The sequence below is a fragment of the Carassius carassius genome, chromosome 24, assembly GCF_963082965.1.
Source record: "Carassius carassius chromosome 24, fCarCar2.1, whole genome shotgun sequence".
Taxonomy (NCBI): domain Eukaryota; kingdom Metazoa; phylum Chordata; class Actinopteri; order Cypriniformes; family Cyprinidae; genus Carassius; species Carassius carassius.
Window position 1 is genome coordinate 22948486 of NC_081778.1, and position 18821 is coordinate 22967306.

Here is an 18821-nt window from a genome sequence, read left to right on the forward strand (position 1 = left end):
TAACATATTTATATTTTATGTAATTTTCAGCTTTATTTCAATTACCAAAAACATTTCTAATAGTTTTAGTTAATATAAACAGTTACTACTGTAAAACTACAGTGAATTAATACTGGATCTTAAAAAAATATTTTAGAATATTTTCATAATCATTTTGTTCCCATAGTATTTTAGTAACTGTTACTTAAGTTACTAAGGTAAAAACAGACAGACAAAAAATACGTTTTATGATTTTTAAAAAGGTAAACTAAATTGATTATCTTCGGCCAACGAAAGTAATTAAATAGGTTTGTTATTTATTATTATTATTTATTTATATATATATATATATATATATATAGATATATATATATATATATATAGATATATATATAGATTTGTATCATGCTCGCCCCTTACTCGACATTTTTCTCTACATTTATGGTTGTGGATGTATTCTGATACATTCGTAATGTTGGTGAAGGTAAAATTAAAGGTCACTTACGCTCTGGGAAGTGATCTTTGATTGGTTTGCCTGAGATGACGTACTCCTTGCGAGTCATTGGTCCCTTCAGGTAACGTTAATCCTCGGGAACTGGTCGCACTAATGTAAATATTGTTGTATCGTAGCCGTGGTTGAACGCTGCGCTATATTAATACGCTTAGAGAATTATAAACAACAATATGATCTGATTTACAATGCCTAACAGATTAATTTCGGTTGGACAACTCGATATCTACAGCGATCTGACGGCTTGGTAACTCGAGGAGCCGAATGTCGTTCAAATGACGGTTGAGCAGCCAGTGAAGGAGCAACATCGTCGGCTGAGAAATGTTAGCTTGTTGACAGCTAACGTTAGTCAACAAGCTAACGTAGTTAATTAGCGTAGCTAAGACCCCTGATTTATCGAAAGCGACACCATGGCATGATAATATAGTATTTGCTAGTCAATATATCCCCTGTAGGGGATGCCTAGTTTTAAACGAATGCGTTGAGCAACATATTATGTGAGGATTATATGAGGACTTTCGAGTTAGCTGAGTTCGATAGCTGGAATCATTTTAGTACCCAGGTGATTTGGCAGTGTCACTCTAGCTTGTTCTTTGTTGGGGCTTGGCTTGTGGTTAAACGTGTTCTTTAGGTTACATCTATACTCCCCTACCGCTATACTATTAGTCACTTTTTTTGTTTTTAAAAATGAAAAACTGTGAGTATCGACAAATAGACCTACGAGCGCTCAGAACATCGACCACCCAGACCTCCACCAACAAAACCTCGCAGCGTGTACGGAGGAAATGGGAGGTTTTCCCTGGAAAAAACCGCTTCTACTGTGATGGGCGTATTATGTTGGCCAGGCAGTGTGGTGTGCTCCCGCTGACCATCGTCCTTATTTTCATGACCAGTGGCCTTTTCTTCAGATTTGAGTGAGTAGGGTTTATTTACACACAGAGACATAAGTGTCCACACTGCTGGACAATACTACAACTACTGTTGACAATAGAGACATCTCCCCCAGCTGATGTAGCCCTTCTTGACATTATATCAGTCTGAAAACAGTTCCTCCCACAAAGTAATCAGAAAGCACACTTGCAATATACGCCTCGAGTTCTAACTTTGTTGTTGTCTTTGTGTTTGAATCATAACAGTTGCCCCTTTCTGGTGCATCACCTCACGGTCTTCATTCCAGTTATTGGTGGGGTGTTATTTTTATTTGTCGTCATCACCCTCCTTCAAACCAGTTTTACAGACCCAGGGATTTTACCCAGGGCTTTGCCGGATGAGGCGGCAGACATTGAGAAGCAGATTGGTGAGACTTTGATTGTGGTGTTTATTTTTCATTATTTTGTGTCCTAACATTTTTGTGTGTGTTGATATGAAAGTTGTGGGTTTCTTTAAAGATAATTCTAGATCTTCAACATACCGTCCACCTCCCCGCACTAAGGAGATCCTTATAAATGACCAGGTGGTCAAGCTTAAATACTGCTTCACATGCAAGATGTTTCGTCCGCCTCGGACATCCCATTGCAGCCTGTGTGATAACTGTGTTGGTAAGGCTGGAACTCTATATTTCAGCAAACAAAGTTTCTGTGTTTAAAGAAATAGTTCATCCAAAAATGTAAATATTATCTCTCACTAGGGCTGTGCAAAAAATAAAATACGATTTTCATGCGCCTCTCATCAGTTAAGACGCTTTTGTAATTAGAAATATATCTCCAGCATGTGTGTTCAGATCAGGGTTGCCAGGTTTTCACAACAAATCCTGCCCAGTTATTTCTCAAAACTAGTCCAAAACTAGCCCAATCGCGTTTCCAGGAGGTTCCCCAATAAAAATTGCTTCCCAGGGTTAAAATATACATTTTTTGGCAGGGTTGCCTTGGTAAAATTCACATTTTAGGGACTAAATATCACGTTATTGGTATTGGGGTTGCTTCAAACCGCGGATATGAAAAACAACCGCAGATTTGGCAAAACTGGTTCAGGTGGAGTGGCATTTACTACACAGAGCCGTAGTCTACCGACAACTAACACAAAATCAACAAAGAATCGCCTACGATTTTAAAATCGATTTAGTGTAGATTGTTGGTGAATTACAGCTCTGTAGTAAATGCCAACCAGATTTGCCAAATCTGTGGTTGTTTTTCATGTCAGCGGGTCGAAGCGACAATGCCAATAACGTGATATTTAGCCTCTAAAATGTGATTTTACCAAGGCAACCCTGCCAAAAAACTATTTTAACCCCGGGAAGCAATTTTTATCGGGGAACCTTCTGGAAAAAGCGATTGGACTAGTTTTGAGATAAAACTTGGTAGGATTTGTTGTGGAAACCCTGATCTGAACGCACGTGCTGGAGATATACTTCTAATTACAGGAGCGTCTTTACTGATGAGATGCGCATGAACATCGCATTCGATTTTTTGCACAGCCCTATCTCTCACTGACTCAACTTTAAATCATTCTAAATCTCAGATTATATGGTGAAATTTTGAATGCAATGTGAATAGGGACTGAAGCTTTAAAGGGATAGTTCACCCAGAAATAACTATAACTCACTCTCGTGTCATTCAAACCCTGTATGACACGACATTTGTTCTTCTGTGGAACATAAATGAAGATATTTGAAGATTTTTTTTTTTTTTTATCCCTTCAATACAAATTAAGTCAATGGTCATCAACAGTCTACAGAATGTTTGTGTTTTGCAGAAGAAAGAAAATCATACAGGTTTATAAAGACATGAGGGCTAGTAAATTATAACACAAAATGTATTTTCCAGTGAACTCGCTTTATAGCTTCAACAAGAACCATAAAAGCAGTCCATACAACTTGAGTGCTCTTTTCCAATCTTTAGTGGGCTGTTTACCTCTACAACCAGAGTCAGAGTCATGAGCTAATCATTTATACCTGGATCTATCAGCTTCTTTCACAAACCTTTCAATGCAGCTTCTATAATCTAACCTCATGGAAAGCACCATTAGGGTGCTTAAATGTTCTAGTACCCATTTAGTGTGATTCGATGAAAGGATGTCATATTGGTTTGAAACCACATGAGGTTCAGTAAATAATGACGGAACTGTTTCTTTAAATTTACAAAATATGTTGCTTTGATAATGAACGTGTAATAGTTTAACCTCTAATACAAATCACTTCCTTAAAATCATTACATGAGAATGCACAGTGGTTATTTGTAAGTGTAGCTGTGTCTGAGAATCTCCTGTCTGTTCCCTTTGTAGAGCGGTTCGACCATCATTGTCCTTGGGTGGGGAACTGTGTTGGGAAGAGAAACTATCGTTTTTTTTATGCATTCATAGTGTCACTATCCTTTCTGACCTCCTTTATCTTTGGCTGTGTGATTACTCACCTCACATTAAGTAAGTTTCACAACACGTTCTGCACCGTCTCCATCTTCATCAGAAAAAATCGTAATACTTATCTATGATAGTTGTAAGTGGGAGAGCTATAAATAAGTGTATCTATGTTGAAATGATGATTGTTCAAAACCAAGAAACCTTTAAATACGTTCTATATAGACATGTTCAAAAGCATGGTTAATTAAGTGTTTTTTTTTTTTGTTTTTGTTTTTTTTAAGAAATGACTACTTTTATTCTGCATGGATGGATGCATTAAATTGATCACAACTGACAGTAAAGACAATTATAATGTCATAATGAGATCCAAATAAATTATTTCCTAATCATCCTAAATCATAAAAAAAAAATATTTTTCATGGTTTCTTCAAAAATAAACCTTTTTTAATTTTGATAATATCAAATGTTTCTTAACCACCAAATCAGCATGTTAGAATTATTTTTTTAAGGATCGTGTGACACTTAAGACTGGAGTAATGGCTGCTGAATAAATTACATTTAAAAAAATATAAAAATGTAAAACATTTATTATAAATCGTAGTGTATTTCACAATGTTACTGTTTTTACTGTATTTACCCAATACCCAAACCTTTACGCAGTACTGTAGATGTATATGATGAGATTCAAAATACAAAAACAACAGATACTTTTTTTTCAGTCAGGTCTGAAGCAGGTTTGTTCTCTTATCAGTTACTCTCATTAACAGGATCACAAAGAGTGAATGGTATCATCCAGGCAATAAAGGAGAGCCCGGCCAGATATCCTTTTTACTGTGTTTCAGACCCCTGTCTCCATCCCTGGGATGTCTGCACCACCCCTTTCCCCAGGACCACACAATAGACTTCACTATTTGTTTACAGGCCCACTGCTGTTAGTTCCATCTTTTTTCTAATCCCATTTGTCCCTAATCGGCTCAAGGATTCCACCACGCCCTGCTTTCCTGTCAGGATGTAAACATGTATGCCCCTAGATACAGATTCTGCTGGTGTCCCTTTTTAAGACTGGCTTGAGGTCACAGTTTTCCACCACAACCTGTCAGTTAATGAACTTCCTTGTGGTTCATGTGATTGGGGAGAAGGTTCAACAGTGGATTGATTTTGTATTATTGTTCAAAAATCACTGTACTATTATGTATATTTTGTACATTAATACACATTTACAGCAGATTTGCATCCTTAACCCTTCCTTCACTGTTGTCGAGCTAGTCATTTGTTTTTTCTCCATCTGGTCCATTCTGGGTCTGTCAGGTTTCCATACTTATCTTGTGGCCTCCAATCTCACAACCAATGAAGATGTAAATATCACAGTGAATGCTAAGTTAATGTTTAATTTTAAAAGCTGTATCATTAATTATTTTAGAAAGTAATCAACAATTATCATTTAATTGTGGTGTTTTATATAGTCAGAATGAAGAACAGCTTCTTTGTGTTTAACGATTGCAGATCAAAGGCTCTTGGTCCAGTAAAAGACGAGAAGCATCAGGGAATCCATACACCTATAACAACATCTTCACAAACTGCTGTGTGGTGCTTTGTGGGCCGATGCAACCCAGGTCTGTACTGCATGCTTATACCAACATCATAGCACATCTGAGATTTTGCTAAAGAAGCAAATATTTGTTTGTGGGTGAATGAATAAAGGATGTCATTTAGCTCAAGGCTGATGTACATCCTGGCTCAGTACATACTGTTACAAACAAGAACACATTAAGTCAGATCTGAAATGTTAATTTTACCAATCTTTGACATTATGGCCCATGTTTCCCTATTCATTCTGTGCTGTGTTTTGAAAGTCAGGTCACAATAGGTCATCTACTCATCCTGTCATCTTTTGCAGCTTGATTGACAGAAGAGGCTTTTTACCTCCAGATGACGCACCTCCTATTGTGACCTCTGACACTGAGCTCACTCATTTCATGGCTAAGAAGGACACAAATATGGTAAGTGTGCCTCATCATGTGGTGTCTTTAAGGTGTAGGGTGGCCATATGCGGCGTTTATATGGGACACATCCTGGACAGAATTTTAATATTGCCTAAAACATCCAAAGCAGTTTGACCAATAACATGCAGGTATTGTACATAATCGACCAATCGTCGGGCTTTGCGTGAGAAGGTGAGATCTACAGGGAATGATCGTAACGATGCAAATTTGTGTACATGTTTGTTTGTTTGTTTGTTTGTTTGTTCGACTTAAAGCTTCGATGTGCACCATTAAAAAAAGACACTAAAGTAGGTGCGATAGCGATTCGAAAGCATAAGGAGCCGTCTGCTCTGCTCTCTATAGCTCTCACGAACGTCACACAATGATCGACCTGCACAGTGCTAATAGCCTAAACTTGGACATTTTAGGCAATATCAAAATCCTGGCCGGGACGTGCATATGGCCACCCTATCAAGGCAGAGCATTAGTTCCAAGATCATGTTAACACTACAATTATTTTTTGAATAGTTTAAGCATTGTAGTTATAATTTAAAATTCTGATACATTAGTGAGTCAAAAAACATTCCATAGCATTTCAATACACTACCCCTAAAGTTAGGATTCAGTAAGATTTGTTTTAAACAAATTAATTATTTTATTCAGCAAGGATGCATTAAGTTGATCAGAAGTGAAAGTAAAGACTTTTGCATTGTTACAAAAATGTATTTAAGTGAAATGCTGTTGTGTTTACGTTTCACATTATGACAATTTTTTGATCGGATAAATAAATTCTTGGTGAGCATAAGAGACATATCTCAAAAAGATCTCACTGAACCCCAGACTTTTGAATGGTTGCGTAATTATGAACAGAAACAATGACTTTAAAAAATCTGATAACATAAAAATTGTCACAGAAAAGCATGTGAAAATGAATGAAAAGCCCATATTTACAGTTAATGAGGCTTGCACCTGTTCTGTTGATGTGTGAAGATAAGAACAGCACATCAACTTTACTTAAGATTGTGGAGTCTCGTTTCAGTAAAAATGTAAACAAGATGTCAATCAAGGTTACAAATGCTATTTTAAGACGTTTTTGTCACTGCTAGTCACAAAGCTAGACTCGAGTGAAATCATGCAGAGAAGGATAGATTTGTAAAAAAAAAAAAAAAGTTTTTAATTGTATATTTTGAAGTCCACAAATTCCACTCCAGATTAGTTTTAGTTTGTTTTGATATTGACTTGCATCAAGCCCTGATGTTTCAAGTTCTGAACTTCACACAGGAGGAGAACTGTCAGGAGTTTGCTCACTCCTGCACTGCCTGAAGGCTCCTGCAGCTCTTTCACATTCGATGGTAAGGGTGTGTTATGGGGCTGCCTGCATGCCATTCCATGGCTGCCTTCTCATGACTCTTGGCCTTTACTTTGACTTTTATTTGAACTGTCTAACTGGATTCAATTTCTTTGCTTTAAAACCATTATCATTAGACATGTCCATCATGTGAGAGGAAGTTTGACTTGGGCTTGTTGTCTCTGTTCCTTCTTTGTTCCTGTATGAGTGTTTTTTTGGCTGACACCTGTTTTTAGTCCATTTCGTAATGGTCATGTTCATATATTAGTGTTCGCAAGAGGTCTGCAGTTGTTTTGTTTTTCCTCCATTATGTCATTGTTTCCTAATTAATGTATCATCGTTCGTAATCACATTTCATCTGTGCTTATCTCATACTCGTCCACTCTCAGGATTCTGTTGACTGAGGTCATGTTATTGCTCACTAGTTCTCATGCACACGTTTTCTTTGTCACCTTCTCTCATGATGGGTCTCCTATCATCCTGAGGTTAAGGAGGTGTTTTCATCTTTGCAACCCCTGGAGATCCCCTTCTAACATCAGCTGCACTGCTTGAACTAATCAGGAACCCTGAAGTGAAACGCTTTGTTTCTATTTGTCACTACATTTTCATCTTATTAGTTCCTTCACAGTACTAAACTACTTTCATCTTTATTCTAATCTGGTTCTAGTTCCTCATACTCACACTTGCTCTGCTGTCTAACAGCAATCAGTTGACACGTTCTTGGTTTATTTACTGTAAATGGAGCCCTTCTGAGACAGCTGTATGCATGTAAATGAACTTCACTCTCAAATCGGCAACCTGTTAAAATAAAACCTTGATGGTTTACCATTTGAAAATTGAGAAATTGAGTATAAAATGTTTTTTATGCTCAGTTTATTTTACAGTATTAGAACAATACATTTCTTATTCAATATCTTTGTTTCATAATATCACAATCTCAATATTCTAATTAGTAATCACATTAATATCATGACATTTATTATTTTATAGTCATATTGAATTGGTCAAAAACAATAGGAATGTGGCTTAAAAAAAAAACTCACAAAGAGATTTTTTAACTAATTTCCTGTAGGTGCACTCCCTAACAGTCACCCCACTAATTCTACAATAATTAATCTTTTCTAAATCATTATTTGAGTAATCATATCGATGTAAAGTCATGGCCAAAAGTTTTGAGAATTACATAAATATTAGTTTTCAAAAAGTTTGCTGCTAAACTGCTTGTAGATCTTTGTTTCAGTTGTTTCTGTGATGTACTGAAATATAATTACAAGCACTTCATACGTTTCAAAGGCTTTTATCGACAATTACATGACATTTATGCAAAGAGTCAGTATTTGCAGTGTTGGCCCTTCTTTTTCAGGACCTCTGCAATTCGACTGGGCATGCTCTCAATCAACTTCTGGGCCAAATCCTGACTGATAGCAACCCATTCTTTCATAATCACTTCTTGGAGTTTGTCAGAATTTGTGGGTTTTTGTTTGTCCACCCGCCTCTTGAGGATTGACCAAGTTCTCAATGGGATTAAGATCTGGGGAGTTTCCAGGCCATGGACCCAAAATTTCAACATTCTGGTCCCCGAGCCACTTAGTTATCACTTTTGCCTTATGGCACGGTGCTCCATCGTGCTGGAAAATGCATTGTTCTTCACCAAACTGTTGTTGGATTGTTGGAAGAAGTTGCTGTTGGAGGGTGTTTTGGTACCATTCTTTATTCATGGCTTTGTTTTTGGGCAGAATTGTGAGTGAGCCCATTCCCTTGGATGAGAAGCAACCCCACACATGAATGGTATCAGGATGCTTTACTGTTGGCATGACACAGGACTGATGGTAGCGCTCACCTTTTCTTCTCCGGACAAGCCTTTTTCCAGATGCCCCAAAAAATCGGAAAGGGGCTTCATCGGAGAATATGACTTTGCCCCAGTCCTCAGCAGTCCATTCACTATGCTTTCTGCAGAAGATCAATCTGTCCCTGATGTTTTTTTTGGAGAGAAGTGGCTTCTTTGCTGCCCTTCTTGACACCAGACCATCTTCCAAAAGTCTTCGCCTCACTGTGCGTGCAGATGCGCTTACACCTGCCTGCTGCCATTCCTGAGCAAGCTCTGCACTGGTGGCACTCCGATCCCGCAGCTGAATCCTCTTTAGGAGACGATCCTGGCACTTGCTGGACTTTCTTGGACGCCCTGAAGCCTTCTTTACAAGAATTGAACCTCTTTCCTTGAAGTTATTGATGATCCTATAAATTGTTGATTTAGGTGCAATCTTAGTAGCCACAATATCCTTGCCTGTGAAGCCATTTTTATGCAACGCAATGATGGCTGCACGCGTTTCTTTGCAGGTCACCATGGTTAACAATGGAAGAACAATGATTTCAAGCATCACCCTCCTTTTAACATGTCAAGTCTGCCATTCTAACCCAATCAGCCTGACATAATGATCTCCAGCCTTGTGCTCGTCAACATTCTCACCGGAGTTAACAAGACAATTACTGAAATGATCTCAGCAGGTCCTTTAATGACAGCAATGAAATGCAGTGGAAAGGTTTTTTTGGGATTAAGTTCATTTTTATGGCAAAGAAGGACTATGCAATTCATCTGATCACTCTTCATAACATTCTGGAGTATATGCAAATTGCTATTATAAAAACTTAAGCAGCAACTTTTCCAATTTCCAATATTTATGAAATTCTCAAAACTTTTGGCCACGACTGTATATTGCAGAAAAACAAAATTAGAGCAGTCATATTTTTTTACTTTTTTTGCCATTCTTTTCGCAGTGCACACAGGGCACAAAGGAGCTTTTAGAATCATTGGCACACTCCGAAGTGATCCAGAGCACCTGCACTCCGGGTACACCTAAAACCACCCCAGTCATCCAAGAGAGTCTACCAAGTACCGTCTCTATCACTGTCTCTCCCTCCAGCAAGTCTCCTTCTGCTGGCTGCTCAGGCCGCCAGGCCCGGCGCCCCATTGACGTTCCCTGCTCCCAGAGAGGGAACAAACAGGCCACTCTTCACACCCATAAAACCATGTTGCATGTATCCAGCCCTCCCTACTCCCTTGGCCACAGTCCAATCACTCTTAGTGATGCTCCCGACATGGGCTTTATCCCACTAAACTGAGCACAATTCCCCTGCCACCAGCAGCCTTGTGCAAACACTGTCAAACACTTTGAGAACAGCATTACACCTTTTAAGAAACTGTACTGTACATACTACACTCAGGATCCTCTAAGGAAACATGGCATCTTTCAACAAATGGGAATAAGGCTGCATTGACTTCTTAAATAACAGAGATTTGGAGATTTTATTTTATTTTTGTTCCGTTAACAACAACATACACCTAGTGGAGAGAACACCTTCAGATGATCAGTGTTTAACAGAACCTCAAGTTTGTTTTTGTTTTTTTTTAATCCTTTTGCCATCTATTTAGACCTAATGCAATAATTATATGCTTTGAAAGGTCACTTAAGTCTAAAAAAGCCTTACTTTAGAGTCACTTCTGTTCATTTTATGTGGTGTTAAAGACCCTCTACATTGAAGTCATTGTTGGTATAAAAAAAAAAAAAAAAAAAGTATTCACACCACCAGCCAAGTATATTAACAGCAGTTATGAATGGGTATCAGAGAGCTCGGGATTCAAGGGTTAATGAGTTATCTATGTATGTGATACAGTGTTACTGTTGGTCCAGGGTTTATTTTCTCCTGTATAATGTTGTGGCCTCAAATGAATTAACAGCGGCCATATTTAGGTTTATTTTGTGTTGTTTTAATACAGGGTCTTTCCTTCATTGAAAATTTTTCGGTGGCATTCCAAGTGAAGTTTGGGCATCTTAAAGGAAATGCAATATTATTTGATCTATAGTCTTCATCTTGAGTTCTGCATTTTTAGGTTGAAAGTGTTAGAGCACAGCAAGAACCACAGACCACAAAACCTGTGTGATCCATTTAATTTCTACTGAGAATTTTCTACTTTAAAATACTGTCAAGGAAGTCAAATACCTTAAATAACTAGTTAGCCCTAAATGCATAAAAGGTAATCTTGGGAATACAAATGTGGATGTTGACTTCCCATAGCACTTTGAGGTAGAAAATAAAAAAAATTTCAATTAAGGTATCGTGAACTTACAATGAAAATTGTTTTTACAGCATTTCTTAATGTGATAAATGATTCTACATTATAATACTTTTTAACATTTCAAGTTGAATCAGCTAACTATAATGTATTATGAGCAAACATTAGTTAATTCTAACTTGAATCAATTATTTCAAAAGGTGTTTTTCATTATAATTTTAAGATTACCAAACAGTCTTAATTGTAATTACTTTTAGAATACATATTATGGCACAAATTATCTATAATGTGTAATTACACAAAATGCAATTAATTTTTATAATCAAATTTGCACATGTATTTAAGCAGCCACCGAAAAACATTTTTAATCTAGGAAAAACCCTTTAGTATTTCCGACTTTTCATTGGTGGGTCAAAGATTGTTTTCTGATTGTTATTAAAGTGTTTCTACTAAGCTTGAAAGAAGAAGTGTTGTAACTGAAACCTTCCGCCTTGAGATTGATGGATTTCTAATGAGTTATTTATATCATCATTAATAAGATGATCATCACGTTTTTTAATAAATCAGATTCTGGCACAGTCATAAAGTTGACAGTATAAGTTTGATAATGTTTTGCTCATTTAAGAACTTAGACTTCTAGAAGTTGATCACTGCCAGCAGCATTGGAGGGAAAGTAAATGAATAATGACTTGTGTTTTGTGTTATTGTCCTTTTTTACCTAAAGATTTAAAGACAACGTAATAAACAAATGTTCTTTCCACTTGTGATTTAGTTGCCTGAATGTTTTCATCCGATTTTGAAGGACACATTCTCACGTCTTTTGTTTCCTTCTGTGATCCGCTGCATGCCAGACAGGGCACATTCATTTAAACAGTAGATGGCACAGTTTTCCACTTGCTGTTTGCATGTGTCATTTGAGGAAATTGTAGGGAGGATTAATTGCTTGCTTGACTGATTCAAGCATTTACATTTTTAGTACTTGAAAGTGATATTTGGCTTTACCACACTGCCATCAAGCTGACATTTGTTTTGGTTTATGCTGGATGTAACCGGATTGGATATGGGAAATGCATAATTGTGGGGTGGCTGTATAATCTCTCAGTGTAAACTAGTATATTCTAAAAAAAAAGATGTGGGATCAGTAGAGAACAACAATCATCAGCTGAGTTTCCATTTTTTTCTCTTCTTTCCATTAGAAGGAGCTTGTTACTTTTCTGTTAGTACTCAGCATCTAGATTTCTTTAATTAGAAAGCACCAAGGTGTAGTCATCAATTTCAAAGTGGTTTTTTATGAACTAACCTCAGTTACCTCAATACATCTCTTGCCTTTAAGATTCTGTCATTAAAAATACAGCCATCCATCATCCAACCAACCTTCAGGGACTCCGGATGAAAACGTTCCGATAAATGTTTCTGCTGGATCGGGTTATCAGTCAGATGAGACTGATTCAAATCCGATATTGTGCGTATACTATTGTGTAATTTTTAAGCCCCAAGAAAGGCACAACAACATTATAAAGCACCATAGAGTTTCTGTGCACTATATTTTAAGTCTTCTGAAGCCATTCCATAGTTTAATGTGAGGTTCAGGTGAATATTTAAGTAATTAAAATCTTTTAAGTAAATTATTTAAGTAAATAAAATCAGTTTCTATACATTTATACATTAAATGTTTTTTAATTTTATAGTATATTTATTTATTTGTTTATATGAATGTATTTTACTACAATACAAAGATCAATGTGTAACGTTTAACCAGCTTTAGTCCTATACAGGTCAATACACAATGAGGTATAGAAATTCTACAAAAAAAACTGCACTGGATCAATATCGGTATATCGTCCGATACTCAGAATTTCTGGTATCGGTTCTTAAAAATTTTTATCGAGCCACCCCTAATTAAAACAAAGATTATTGGAGTACATTTGACCAAAAAATATTTTTCAACCTAAACGGTTTTCTTTTTTTTTTCTTTTTTTACCTACACGAATCTCAATTAAACCAAAATGAAAATGGTCATTATGTAGTTATTTTTGCATATCAGGTATAAAACATTCCTCTCAGGCACTTACAGGTGTTTATCTTCTTTGTAGATACGAGCCAAACAGAAAAAAGTTCCATCTTTTTACGACATTAGTGGCGCTTCCTAAAGCTGTTTCTATTGCTTAGACTTAGGGGCTAGGGATTTGAACAAACCTCTAACCCTTATTGAACTTTCAGCATGCACCATTTGTGCTACATGAAGCATTTTCACTTTACAGACAGTAAAATGTGGGGGGAAAAAATTAACTGAAGGAACCTGGTAAAATGGGATCTTGTTTTTGTTATCTTTTTCAATCACTGGTCTTTTCATGTTTGTGTCAGTGTCACATAGTTTCTTGGCATTTTGAAGCTCACCCCATGATTCATTCATATGCATTTAGCAGACGCTTTTATCCAAAGCGACTTACAGTGCATTCAGGCTATCAATTTTTACCTATCATGTGTTCCCGGGGAATCGAACCCCCAACCTTGCGCTTCATAGCACAATGCTCTACCACTTGAGCTACAGGAACATCTAAAGGAATACAAATTTGACTGATTCTGAACAAAAAAACCTGAAGTTCAGAGTGATCTGACAAAAAGCCATTTTTGCATTTTTTTTTCATAATAAACATCTTATCTTAATCGTGCTGGTAAGGATTCATATATTTGGAACTTAATTATTTATGTAGTCATGTTGTGATTCAGTTTTCACACTGGATTTCATGTCATGGTGAGTTGTGGTTAATCAACAGTCAAGAAATCATATACCAGCGCTTTTATGCTTCATCTCATAATTGTGTTTCATAGTCTTTTGAGAACTACAAAGGGTTCTCTGGCACAGGTCAGATGGAGAGGGCAGTATTTTATTGAAGATGTCAAGGGCAGTGATTGATAAGGCAAAACCATAATGCTCTTCAGATGTATGTAAGGGTTGGAGGTAAAGCTCTTCAAAGATCTGAGTTCATGCCGCCCTCTATCCCTGATTCTTTCTGAGCCAAGATAGCATGCCTGCATTGATTTAGCCATAGTTTATGTGTCGGAAGATTCAAGATTCACATTTAAAGGCTTGTGTTGGTGTTGTTGTTTTTTTTTAACAGGCTGGTTATAATGTTTGCTTAAAAATAGCAGTAGTGGGAGCACATCTATTCCAGGCTTAAACTGTATTTAATTTGTGGTTTATTTTAAATGCAATTTAAAAAGGCCATATTACACCTCCAGATGTAATTCAAGGTTTTTTAGTGCCAAATCAAATCATAATTTAATTTTTCATGATAATTTTAAACATGCTATTGTTCTCCGGAAAAATGTGCTGTAAACAACATAAACTTACTGTACTTAAAACTTTTTCCCCTGTTTAAAAAGGCAGCAGTTTCTCTTTTTGTTCCATCAATGAATGTCTAAAACAACATGAAGGTGAGTAAATTTTATATAAGCACATTACCATTCAAAAGATTTTTTTTAAAATGTTTTTGAAAGAAATTTCTTATGATCAACAGGGCTGTATTTATTTGACCTAATAAATATATATATATATATATATATATATATATATATATATATATATATATATATATATATATATATATTATTTATATATATATATATTATTTAGTGTAGTATAAGTGTAATGTTGTGAAATATTTGTATATTTTAAATTAACTTCTTTAGTGTTCTGCTTTTTTACTGCAAAATTAACCCAAACATTTAAATTCTATAATTATTTACTCACCCTAATGTCACTTTAAGCCTACATAAATACTTTTATGGAACACAAAGGCAGAATGAGTAAGTTGTATTTATCATGATATACAACCCCGTTAACAAAAATCAGATTACATCTCCTAAAAAACAATACCACTAGTCGCTAAACATTAAAACACTGTTTGTTAGAAAACATTATACTTGCCAAAACCATTACAACCATCTCATTTACTGTAGCAAGATATCACGTTGCTTTCCGGCATGCTTTTTTTCCTGAAGAGTTTTCAATTAGTTTCTGTGAGCTAGAGGCCTAGAGGGAAATACAATAAATCATGGAAGAGTGAAGTATCACATCATTGTGTGTTCATGTGTCATAAGTGCTCGGAGAGCACCTGCTTCAAGCACATGGAGAGGATTAAAAAGGAATGTGTAAGTTTATAGTATTTCCACCCAGTCACAGCTTCTGCACTGCTTATCAAATCATTTCCCTGAAACAGATCCTAGTGCTATATTGTCTTCAGCCAAATCGGAGTGAAAGCAATGCTAATGAATGGGACAAAGGTAAGCCATGGTGTTTAGGGGCAGTGTGTGTACCAGATTTGTTAATAGCTTTGTCTGTGAGACTCAAATCACCCTTCATTTGTAATTGGATTAATAGTCTGACAGGTAAAACTGCCCTATAGAATAGGTTAAGGAGTTGGGAAACATTTTGGGATGTTTATGAATGCACAAAGATTTTGGTAAAAACTGGTCCATTGTACAGGAGTGGAAAGTACTCAAGAGAATCATGAATACGTACCTTTGGTTTGTTATCATGTCATATCTTATCAGGATCCTGTAATCACAAGACTCTTGCTGATATGCTTTCCCTCCATCTCTAATGGTGTTCATTTGAACTCACCAGAACATATTTCTCTGCAAGGTAACTGTAAATACAACGGTTACAATACGTGTTAGGGTCTGTGAATGTAAAAACATTATAATCAGTCATATTTTACTCAACTTTTTTTTTCCTTTTTTTTTTTCAAACTGTTTGACTTCTAGTCTGTTCCTCACACTAAAGCTATCTGATCATATGACTTCAGAAGTGCACTAGTCCTAGGGACCACTTTTATGAGATTTTTTTGTAGTTGTCATTTTTGGAGCATAATTTTGACATCCTTGACCTCCTTTCATTATTTGAAAAAGAGTAACAAGCACATTATTAAAAATGTCTCCTTTTGTGTTTCACAGAAGAAAGTCAGGAATGCTAGTTTGGAACAATATGAGGGTAAGTAAATAACAGAATTTGTTTAATTAAAATTTTAAAATGTATTTTTTTTTTTTGCGAGTCATAGCTGGGTGAATTATGATAGTTCAGCAGGATATTAAAATCCTCCTGAATTTTTGTTCAGTGCATTCATGGAGAACACACAAGTTCCATGATGACAGCTCATGAATCTGAGAGTGACACATTAAACAAACTCCCTTTTGACGTCCAAAACAATCTGCTTATCATAATAACACCCTGCAAAATCCTCATAAAATCACACTTAAAAGGTCAGCTTCCAAACGCTTGTGAGAGTGAATTTCCCAACATGTGTTATGACGTTTTAAGTATCTGCTTATCTGGTTATTACCCTATTTCTTTTAGAACATATATGATAAAATCTTTTTAACAGCACATCTGTTTACAGTAAATAATGGTTACGTTAATAGGTTACATAACAGTCACATTATGCATTAAATGGGTAATAGCAGAGGCAACAGCAATAAAGGAAGGCCTGATAAGTGTTTCCCTTAACCTAGTTTTTAGCTGTCTAATACAGGCTAAGTCAAGCTAACTTCCAGTAAAGTGGTTGCTGAATCCATGTGTGGACCAGCATCCTGTCAAACAAACAACTGCACTTGAACACAAGCTACTAATGGTGAGTGCATTTAGCTCATCTGTGTACATGCAGATAGTATCCGTTTCATTCAAAACGGCATTAAAGATTATAGTAAATTAATCTAAACAGTGTACCAAGACTCATAAAGTGACCTCATAAAGTCACTCATATCTTAATCATATCTTTCTGATTAAACTCAATGCTGCCGTGATGTTGGTTTGAAGAGATTAGCAAACTGATCAGCTGAATTTCCATAGGTTCACTAAACGTAAACCTCATAAAAACGTCCTGATTTCCAGGAAAAATGGCTAATATATATATATATATTAATTTACTTCAGAGCTAACTACTAAAGTCAAAAATGCTGATTTTAAAATGATTTTAAAAAGTCTTGTCTTTCAGGAGTGAAATGATGAAGGTATATATTATCTAATGTATTCAATCCATGGTGGTTGAACAGAAATAGATAGCACGGGGCTACGCAAATGGATGCCTTATGAAGATTTACGAAGCATTCAATTGGCCAAGCAACTGCTGTAGATCATTATGGCTTTTCCACTAAAGATGGAACTCAGATCTCTAATCACAGTGTCTCACTGTTTTTATTGGAAGACAATGCATTGTCGTCATAGACTTTGGCATTTGCAGCTTTACAAAAATGGATGTGCTCTCTGGTTTAGGATCTGAAGAGAAACCCTGAAGGCTGAACATCTTTAGCAATTCAAGAAAAAAGGAAGTTAATTATGCTGTATTATTAAGTAATTTAACCTCTGTCTGCCTGTTTGTGTATCTATCTGTGTCTGTGCATCACTATATAAGTAAAAGCGTCAAAGTTTAACATACTGTACTGCTGACATATGACATTGCATGGCAGGTTCTGGTCTTTAGTATCCACCATTGCTTCTCCTTCTACACCACTGCTGTTCCAGGGAACCAGTTCAAATGAAGACAGATGGGCGCTTGTTGCGCAACTCCTGATATGGTTCCTGTTAAGGCTGGGGTTCTCTCACTGATCTGGGATCTTATTCTTAGGTTCACTCTCCATTCTTAGGAAGAGTGCTGTAAAATGTGTGATATGTGGCACAGAATAAATTCATGTCTCTTTCGAGGTTCTTTCGAGCTCTTTCAAATAACCAGTTGAATTCCTAAGGTGTATTACATAAATTGTCTTTGCTGTGAGACAGAATAAAAAGTTTCCGAGAATGGCTTGTGTCTGCACCAGAATTTTTTTTCATCTGTGAATATCCACCCACACTTTTCATTTCTACTGCGACATACAAATGCAGATGTCCTTACGCAAAACAAGAGGCCTGGCAGTAAATTTGACCCTTGCTAAAAAGAGCTAAAAAGAGCAAACCATCCACCCACCACCAACACTGAACATGATATAGGGCTGAACTACAAGCTATAATCTGTCTTAAAACCAGTGCTAAGCTTGTTTTCCCTACACAATTATTTTTGCAATCATTTAATAGAGGAAAACAAATCTTGGTTATGTAAATACATATATAAGACCATTTAACTGAAGAAACTATGTGAGTGACACACCTTGTTTTCTATGACGCAAATGTAAAGCGAACATGACAAAAAAGTTATTAATCACAGAGCGAGGCCACTTTTTAAGTGGTGAGTATTACAGGGCCTAGAGGGAGATTATCAAGGGTTGGGCTCTTCCTTGTCTGTATGGTTTAATGGAGAATTAGTGTTTTGTACAGCATGACCATGACAAGAGGCCTGTGTGTACTGTGCTAATTCAATGACTGGCTGTCTACATTTGACTGTAGTGTAACAATATGGAAATAAAAGCACGGATAACCCTAAGACAAGATACTTATTCAAGCAGATCATATTAAGCTACTGCAGCCAATGTTTAAAAATGATGTTCAATTTAAACAACATCATTAATTTCCGTAAAAGTCCCTCAGTGAGCGAGAATCCATTCTTTTTACAACACAGGTAAACTTACATAACGTGATTCTATAAGTTGTCTCGGACTTCTAGATAAGAACCTGTGGATTGTATCAAACATTAACCGAAGCAA

General features: G+C 36.3%; 1 protein-coding gene across 3 annotated transcripts; it reads left to right on the plus strand.

Annotated features, from left to right (window-relative positions):
* Positions 1-703: 703 nt before the first annotated feature.
* On the plus strand, positions 704-11946 carry LOC132103215 (palmitoyltransferase ZDHHC18-A-like). Of its 3 annotated transcripts, XM_059508126.1 has the most exons (10): positions 704-1404; positions 1627-1787; positions 1879-2028; positions 3710-3847; positions 4504-4603; positions 5037-5139; positions 5288-5397; positions 5682-5784; positions 7048-7118; positions 9890-10030. In XM_059508126.1, the coding sequence occupies exons 1-9, from the start codon at positions 1178-1180 to the stop codon at positions 7087-7089; spliced, it is 1134 nt and encodes a 377-aa protein (XP_059364109.1). In that variant the 5' UTR covers positions 704-1177; the 3' UTR covers positions 7090-7118; positions 9890-10030. The 3 variants fall into 3 exon arrangements, with proteins under 3 accessions (XP_059364109.1, XP_059364107.1, XP_059364108.1); XM_059508124.1 differs by lacking the exon at positions 7048-7118 and having other exon boundaries at positions 9890-11946; XM_059508125.1 differs by lacking the exon at positions 7048-7118 and having other exon boundaries at positions 705-1404; positions 4552-4603; positions 9890-11946.
* The last annotated feature ends 6875 nt before the right edge of the window (positions 11947-18821 follow it).

Bases quoted from the DNA above. Each gene is read 5' to 3' on its own strand.
- LOC132103215 (XM_059508124.1), top strand. From the start codon at position 1,178: ATGAAAAACTGTGAGTATCGACAAATAGACCTACGAGCGCTCAGAACA. The intron at 1,405-1,626 runs GTGAGTAGGGTT...GAATCATAACAG, and splicing joins GGCCTTTTCTTCAGATTTGA to TTGCCCCTTTCTGGTGCATC. The intron at 3,848-4,503 runs GTAAGTTTCACA...CTTTTTTTTCAG, and splicing joins GATTACTCACCTCACATTAA to TCAGGTCTGAAGCAGGTTTG.